Raw genomic sequence first — 9434 nt, 5'->3', positions numbered from 1 at the left:
GCACCTGTCGGATAGCGCATCAAGAACTGGGTTGACCGGGTACTCTGTACCACCGGTACTTAAAAAAACCTGGTACCGTAACGTTTTAATTTTTTAGTACCGACTTGGTACCGAAGTACCGGGTGTTTTGACAACAATAGTGACAATACTATATATCTCGCCCTATGTGAGTATAGTGTATGTATGCAGATAAAGTTGGACATACTTGTATACATAACTTAATTTAAAGAGTTCTGCGATTAAATATAGTTACGTTTTGCTATGGAAAAAAAAACAGTCAATTGAGATTTGTTAAATAGTATATATTAGCTTATATGAGTATATTGGATGTATGCAGGTACTCTAGATGCAACTTTTAATATATCGACAACATCAATTTTTGTTTAATCATTGTTGTTGCATTTGTGGCCATTTTAGTCACAGTCTGGAGCCCTGATATGACTGTTAAAGGTTAGACAACTGAAAAATGATTAAATGAGACAAGAAGACAGCTGAGCAGGAACTGCCAGGCCCCAAGAGAGATGTTTGAACTTGTCTTACAACAATCCTGAGTTATTGGCTCTTCTGCATGCTCAGGTCGGTTCTGTGACTAATTGCATTACCAGTGTAAGAGTCACAGATGGCACATTTACCACTCGAGTGGAGATGAGATTAAAGCCGATACCTTGGACGATGTTCTAGCCATTTACCACTCAACTCGCTCGTTGGGTGAGCTGGAAAAATGGAATATGAAGATTGGTCTTGACTATATAATAACTCTAATCCAAATCCCTCTCTGATGCCCAAATACAGTCATGGGCGGTTTTGTGGCGATGCTGGGAAATGGGACTGGCCTAGGAGCCAAGATCTCCCACACTTTCAATTCTGTCAGGCCTTTTAAATGGGTCACAAATTCAGCTTTGGGTCTGCAATTTATACACCTGGTTGTTTTTACTGTGATATAATTTCTGCTTTTGTTGTGCCGACACAAAGTGCCTAGAGGAGTTGCTTCAATGCCTTTTCCGCTCCATCTGTCAAACAAACTGGTTTTGTTTTTAATTAATTGTTCCAAACAACTGCCGACTCAATCGCAGAAATATGTATAATGATGGGATACTGTAAGTTGCGTAATGTTACCTTAGCTTTTAGTGGTCTGTGTGCCAAATCTGCTATTTTGGGCTCTGTCTTCAGCGCTGTTTTAAAACAAAATGGTTTGGCTTTTGGCCCGAAGATCAAATGTGGCACTAAATAACCATCTTAAACGAACCAATCTGACCCTTTCTGAGGGAAAAATGGTCTTTCTTTCTCTATGGCTTGTGAATTATAAGTAGGTAAATTAACTCGGCTACTTCCTTTCTGTATTTTCAGGTCTACCGTATTATTATACCTCAAAGCCAAAGATGATTAGATACTTGGGAATCTGATGAATTTATGGTTTTCAGCATGCTGTGTCAGGATATGCTTCTGTTTTTCCATAATCATAATTCATATGCTTCCATTGATGATTTCCTTCAACAGGAAGCAATCAATCTCCTGGAGCCCATGACAAATGACCCGGTGAATTACGTCAGACAGGGCGCTCTGATCGCCTCGGCTTTGATCATGATCCAGCAGACGGAGGTCACCTGTCCAAAGGTAAGGGGAATGCGTGACTTTGGGTGGTTGGGGTTAATTATTTGGCTCCTGGGATTTGTATGCATAATCTGTGTGAATGAGCACTGATAATGCCTTAAAACACTGTATTTTTCAGTCCTTGCCTGACCGCGATGTGGCCCAGAGTTACACAATCACAGCTAATGTTTAATATACATTCATGTGGGTCACATGTTGCACCAATGAGGTTCCACATAAATGGATGTACATTAGCTCGAGGAAGTTTTTGTGGGCTTGAGAGACTATACAGACTGAAAATGAACAATAGTCTCTCATTTTGGTGTTTATTATAGATTCTAGTCATAAATATTCACCTCTTATAATATCAGACTTCGTCGAATCATTTCTTCAATGTGGTTGTGTAGTCACAGTACATTTGCTTGTTTCTTGGGGTGATTTTTCCTTCAGTTTTACCACATGATTATTACTGGGCTGCGAATGTTATGGCCACATGAAAATAAAATTGATTTGAAATCACTGTTTTATGGTGTAATAAAAGGCTGGAGTTGTAATAATGGCAATCATTTGTTAAATATCCCTTCCGGGCAGACTTTAATTCATGCTAGCCACATGTTTTATGAGCCTGGCCTTAGAATTTGGGGAGAGAAAGCAGATTATGAATGTCATAAATGCCTTAGAACAGACTTCATTTAACTGTGTGTTTGCCTCTGAACCAGAGTCTAGATGTTTCTTCAATATTTTGCTAAGCATATTTTGCAAATTAATTCATATTGACATTGTGCGTTGTTGTAGAAAGTAATTTCTGAGTCCGAGGAAATGAACCGAGTCAAATACCTGAGATACCATCTTTTAAATTACGGTGGTATTAACAGTTGTTGTGAATGCAGCATAAGACCAGAAACATTTATTAAGAGAAGTAAATAAAGTCAGTTTTGATTTCACATCTTTGCTGCTGTTGCTATGTTGTTTCCTGTTCTCGTTCATCGATTAATTGAAAACCACAGTAGTCGTATATCAGAGATCAGCTGTACATCGACTCTTTCCATAGGTGAACCAGTTCCGACAGCTCTACTCAAAGGTGATCAACGACAAGCACGATGATGTGATGGCCAAATTTGGGGCCATCCTGGCTCAGGGCATCCTGGATGCAGGTCAGTATCAGATCTGACTATTTAAGGTTTCTGGACTAGACTTCCATGTGGTTTCTTTCTTTTTTGCATTTTGCACATTTCTTACCTTTTTCTCATTAATGAAATATAAAGGAAAAAAATCGTAGTACAAAATGTTTTTAATTTGTGCTTTATCAAACAAAAAGCAATTTTATTACGATGTTTTTCAATATGCATTAAAATACTAAATAAATACAAAATAAAAAATAGGCTTAATTTAAACAGGCTTTGTAGAGTCTTATCTCATATAACTGTGGGTGAAAACACCTTTTGTATGCATGTCAGGGCAGGTAAGTCCGTTTCTGATAAAATGCTGATAGGATCATGACAAAAATGTGGCATGCGAAACAAGATAGCACCACGTCTTCATGCCACTACAAGCAAATATCATTCACTCAGTCCCAGGGGTGCTTGCCTATTAATATTGAGAGAATGCATCGACCTTCAAGATACTCTTGCCCCCAGCTTCCCAAATATCAGCTTGTATACCAACCCAATATAGGTTATCACAGAGTCGGTAGAATATTTCACACAGTGTGTTGTTTTTGCCCAAGGTAATTGAATTTAGGACATGCTGGGAAGGTGTTGCATCCAACTGTGGGTGAAAACACCTTTTGTATGCATGTCAGGGCAGGTAAGTCCGTTTCTGATAAAATGCTGATAGGATCATGACAAAAATGTGGCATGCGAAACAAGATAGCACCACGTCTTCATGCCACTACAAGCAAATATCATTCACTCAGTCCCAGGGGTGCTTGCCTATTAATATTGAGAGAATGCATCGACCTTCAAGATGCTCTTGCCCCCAGCTTCCCAAATATCAGCTTGTATACCAACCCAATATAGGTTATCACAGAGTCGGTAGAATATTTCACACAGTGTGTTGTTTTTGCCCAAGGTAATTGAATTTAGGACATGCTGGGAAGGTGTTGCATCCTAATTATTTGTATTACAGTTGGACACAGTTCTTAATATGGGGGATTTCAAGGTTTCAGTCAGGGGTCTATGCCTGAACACTTCATTTAAATACATGAGCTATATCGCTTTATTTTTTAAGTAACTTATTAAATAACTGCTTTACAAAAACATTGTCTTACATGGGCTCCAAAACCTAAACCTTGTGAGCTGCCTTCCTGTCTACAGCATACAATGCAACTTAACCGATATGGACTACATGGGCAGCAACTCCATGTGCTACACAAATTGTGCACATCAGAGAAAGCACACAGGAGAATCAACTCTCATCTGATTTCAGTAGACTTTGACGTTAGCACGTTGCTAAGCTAATACTGCAGTACTTCAGTAAGCATAAAAATACACAGCGTCTTATTAGAGGTTGAGATTAACGTGTAGTTAAGGCCCCGATATACTCAAAACAAAGTTATTTTTCGTTCTTCGTTTAGGAGTTTGAAATACGTGAGCAGTGGTAAACTGTTATCGAAGATCCCGACGCCGCCCACTCTGATGAAAGCGATGCTTAAATGAATATGTAAATATGTGCTGCCAAAAATGGAGAGAACAGCAAGAAACTTAGTTTTGGCTGGATTTTGTTCGAAATGACGTCACATCAGTTCGTTCTTCGATTTCGCTTGAAGTATATCGGGGCCTTTAAGCTAACATCACAATAATCCAATAGGCATAAACATACACAGCACACACAAATATTCGAGTTTAACATTAGCATGTTGCTAAGCTAACATCACAATAATCCAAAATGCATAAAAATACACATTGCTCAAATTTTGGAGTTTTGACGCTAGCATTTTGCTAAGCTTATACCGTAATACTCCAGTAAGCATAACAATAGCACATACAAATATTGGAGATTGATGTTAGCACGTAGCTAAGCTAATGACAGTACTCTGATAAACAAAAATGGACAACACAAACAACATCGGAAGGATTTCAGTGTATATTCTGGGATTGTTGCTTTAAAATTTAGCCAAACAAAGGTATATTTTAACAGGTATGCTGCTTACTTTATGGAAGAGTCTTTGTGTCAAGGGCATGCCTATGATGCCTTAAAATGCTGCCTATGTAGGCACCTCACTAGGTTTTAAAAGAAAATGCACTAGTAATAGCTATGGCCTGCTGAAAGCTCTTGAAGCTCATTGAAAATGGCAAGTTCTCTTGAAATTATGTCCCTCAATAACATTTTGAAGTCTTTTTTTAGCCTCGCTTGATTCATGACCTGGTTTGGCAGTGTTTTAATTCTTGGCTTATTGGTTGTCACAAATGACGTAACATGCAGTCACTGCAGTCAAAATAAACAAAACAGGCCATCATTTTCCTATGCGGTATCGGGCGAGTACTGAAAAAAGTGGTATCGGTGCATCCCTAGCGATTACAGTAGATGCCAACAGGAAACTTGCAGTCTGATAATTTAACGGGCTCTGACAGAAGTATGCTTTTGTCTGCAATGCCTTTCATTCTGAGCCAAATCAATCCTCTAAACTGATGATACCATACCTCCCCATTTATCTTCTTTAAAAGTGCATTGTAATGGACATGTCCACACCTCTTTCCGGCCTGGCATTCATCCCTCACTCCTGTTATTGTCTGCTCATCAGGGTGTTTGAGGGTGGAGGAGTCTTTGGCCTTGACCTTCACATCATCTCATATTAATATCCCAATCCTGTATCAGCTCCAGTCGGCCATGCACCTCGACAGGAAAGGACATTTGAAAGCTGCATTTGTTAATCAAGATATCACCAGTGCACACCTACGGGATACGGCATGAAAAATATGCCTTGTAATATTACCGAATCAAAGCCAGAATCCAAGAGTAGTCCTATTTAGACAGACCTTTATATAAAAGCATAAAGTCCGGTCCACAATGTCATTTATTCCGGTCTAGATCTGCTCACCTTAAGGTGTGGTCTCATTTACTGCTTGTGGGCAAAATTTTATGGGAGAAATCCATTCATTTTACTGGGTATCTGTACAATCTGGAGTTTCAGTGAAGGATTTCTCCATGCGGGTTTCACTCGTGTTTAAGTTGGACATGCAAATTTGCTGTGTTGACCAACAGAAAGCTGCTTAGTTTAAAAGTGAGTTGTGAGTGGTGTGTCATGGATTGCTACACTTAGCTTAACAAAATCTTATCACGATACGAGTAATTTTATTTCACAGTAACGATATGTATCACAATATAGTTATTTTGCATTAAATAAGGTCTTTATGATATAAAAAAAATTGATACCATAGAAATGTGATATTCTTTTCACCACTGTCAATATAAAAAAAACAAACTAATATTAGCCTAAAAAAAAATTTAAATAAAAACTCAAGCTCACTGAAGGCAAGTAAACAGGCAGTGATTAAATAAGAATAAGAAACAAGCAATAGGACAAAAAAGTAGAATAAATAAGAAATGCTACATACATTGTATAAAATAATCAAATGAATAAAAACACTGCACATTGTTCACTGTGTAAATTAAATATATATTTCTTCTTATTAAAGTTCCAAAAGTGATTTATTCAAGAGCAGTGATAGATTTTCTCTTTTGTTGATTTTGTTGACTGACATGAATGACAGACAGCAGAAATATTAGACTGCTGTCACTTTAAGAGCTGCCCGGCTCCTATATACTGTTAACACGTTTTCTTTCTCAGCTGTTTGCTTTCACTTAAGACCTAAATTGCAGCGCTTATGAGAATATTTGGAAAGATGGGCATTTTGACATACAAGTGTGTGTATTTAACCATTCAAGGCCAATAAAGAGGTAAAAATAACTCCGTTTAATACTCCCACGCTCATCAAGCACCGTCTTCACATGCGTGCGCCTCTCTAACCGCACTCAGAAACAGTCAGATATAGTGAATATAGATATACCGCGCATATAGTGAAATGAGTTCTCTTTCACTGCTGATTGCATTTCAATGGTTTAAAATCACTTGTTTTTAAAGACGCACTGTTTAAAAATGGAAACAAACAAGTTTTCATGACCACGTAGCACAACAACGTCGTGTGAGCACGTAACTGCGATAGAGACGATAGTCCAACATTTCTACCGGTGGTCTATCGCCCACCCCTACCTACACTATTGTCAGTTGACAATGGACCTTATTGTCAATACTTTGCTAATGAAGAGGCTGTTTGGAGTTCCCGAGGAGCTTGCTAACACTCCATCTTTCTGATTCTTCTCAGGTGGTCGTAACGTAACGATCTCTCTGCAGTCACGCACAGGCCACACCCACATGCCATCTGTGGTGGGTCTGTTGGTCTTCACCCAGTTCTGGTTCTGGTTCCCTCTCTCGCACTTCCTGTCTCTGGCCTTCACCCCCACAGCTATCATCGGCCTCAACAAGGATCTGAAGGTAAGAAGAAATGTCTTCTAACCTACAAAGCAACCCAGTGCCACCTCAACATGGGTGACTTCTCAACATAGAGAAACAGTTATTGTAGGTTATTTTTATCTCCTGCATTAGTGTGACAAACGTTCTAATACCCATGTATCCAGCATGGAGCCAAACCATTAATCCATGCAAGAAGAACTAGCAGCAGTTGGAGCATCGGTGAAGTAGTTAGTTTAGGATTGTCCAATCCTGTTACTGGAGGCCCACTGTCCTGCAGTTTAGCTCCAACCTAGGGCTGGGCGATATGGCCAAAAACATTATCACAATCATTTTTTTCATATCAGTCGATATCGATAATTATCACGATAAATGCCAAATCTTTATTTGAAAGTTTAAAGCCATATTTCTGCTCCAAAGTGAAAGTTGTAGAAACAAGACCATTAATTTGGGCTCATTATAATGATTTTACAAAATAAATATCTAAATAGAAACATTTATTTCTAAGTTTCTGCATGTTCTAATGAGTGATATTGTTTCAAATAAAGAAACAGGTCATAGATTCATAAAATCTTTATTTCTTTCAAGTTTAAAGCCAGATTTTTGCTCCAAAGTGAAAGTTGTAGAAACCAGACCATTAATTTTCCTTAACAAAATAAATATCTAAATAGAAAAATTTATTTCTTAGTTTCTGCATGTTCTAATGAGTGATACTGTTTCAAATCAAGAAACAGGTTTGGGTTGCCTGATAATATTAATAATAATTATATCACCTTGTGTCTCTTAGAAATGCACATTTGATAGTAGCTTGAGTTAGGATGCAGAGGTAAATTTTTGTTCATTATCAAAATCAGTAACATCTGTAAAAATTGTAGCAATCTCAGTTTTATACGGTTAAATTTATTCTGACCAAGTTTTTTTTATTAAGCATTGGTATCCCATAGAAGCATACATTTAAATCATGATAAACACAGTTAAAACCACACATATAGCACCTCAATACCATTGTAAAAATATAACTATATGGATTTTAGCCTATTTGTATGAAAAACAGTAGTCTAAAAACATTCAGTATAAATGCACACATGCTATAGCTTAATCACAAATACATACTATAATTATATACCATTACTCCTGTAATACAATTCAATGTTAATATCCCACATTTCTGAGTGTTACTACAGTAAATCCATGGTAAATAATGGCGATGTGTGGATTAAAAAGCCTTCTGACTGTCTCGTTGCACACAGTGTTTCTCCTGTTTGGCTTTAAACTTTTAAATCACTCATTTGAGTCATTTGTGTTCATCGCTGAATTCAAGCGCTTCACACTGGATCTCACAGCGCTGTTTAGTGCTCGCGTGACCGAGTAAACGCATCTGCTCTAGTGAGCTCGCGTCGCGCGGCAGTTTGAACTGTGATCCGAGCGGATAAACGGTCCGAGTGGCGCGCTTTAAATGAGTCGTGGTTTCATTCCGCTTTTGGCGCATAAACATTATATCGAACATTTATCGAACTTTCATACCGTTTTATCGAGGAAAATTATACCGCGATAATTATCGTTATCGAATTATCGCCCAGCCCTACTCCAACCCCAATTAAACACACTTGAACCAGTACACCAAAGTCTTCAGGATGCCTAGAAACTTCTAGGGCTAAACTCTGCAAGATATGTTGGCCCTCCAGGAGCAGGTTTGGACACCCCAGGGATAACACAAATGTTCACATTATTTGAAGTAGGGAAAGCTGATGCTACCAAAATAGTTCTCTTCATTGCTTGAGGCACAAGTACTGCATGCTAGAAGAACCCATTTTGCTTTTACTCTCAAATAAATCTGTTCAAACCCTAGTGAACTTAGTGGCTGTTGCCTCCATAGGCAGCATCCTAACTGTCATTGAACCTCCGATGTGACTTATTTGGAAAGCTGTACAGGGGCAGCAAATTCGGGGTCATACAAATAACACTTTTCAGACAAAGCACATAGAAGACTTATTTGACGTCAGCCTATTGCTAAGGGATCAGCATAATAAAAGACAGTGGTGAACTCTAAATCTACATTTTTTTTTTTGAATGAATAAGTTCTGTCTTCACAGATGCCGAAGGTGCAGTATCGATCCAACTGCAAACCCTCCACCTTTGCCTACCCTCCACCTCTGGAAGTGCCAAAGGAGAAGGAAAAAGAGAAGGTCTGTTTTAACTAGGGGTGTAACGATTCACTCGTTTTCTCGATCCATCGATTACAAACCCTGACGATGCATATGCATCGATCTTGAAACATGGATTTTTGAATCGTGAATCGCCGATTTCGGACAGTAATCGATTTAAAACGCTAAGAATCAAATGAATCGCGATTTCTATAGCGATTGCTTTCAAA

At 38.4% G+C, this 9434-nt stretch overlaps 1 protein-coding gene across 1 annotated transcript in view; it reads left to right on the top strand.

The window, feature by feature from the left end:
• psmd1 (proteasome 26S subunit, non-ATPase 1) overlaps positions 1-9434 on the top strand; it is a 52121-nt gene that overhangs the window by 35916 nt on the left and 6771 nt on the right. Inside the window, exons 18-21 of the mRNA XM_016528568.1 lie at positions 1498-1614; positions 2642-2744; positions 6915-7084; positions 9154-9246. Of these exons, the coding sequence (XP_016384054.1) occupies positions 1498-1614; positions 2642-2744; positions 6915-7084; positions 9154-9246 (483 nt within the window). The remainder of the gene's footprint in view (positions 1-1497; positions 1615-2641; positions 2745-6914; positions 7085-9153; positions 9247-9434) is intronic.

The sequence above is a fragment of the Sinocyclocheilus rhinocerous genome, unplaced genomic scaffold (assembly GCF_001515625.1).
Source record: "Sinocyclocheilus rhinocerous isolate Xijiao unplaced genomic scaffold, SAMN03320098_v1.1 scaffold5898, whole genome shotgun sequence".
Classification (NCBI taxonomy): Eukaryota; Metazoa; Chordata; class Actinopteri; order Cypriniformes; family Cyprinidae; genus Sinocyclocheilus; species Sinocyclocheilus rhinocerous.
This window is presented reverse-complemented; position numbering and strand designations above follow the sequence as displayed.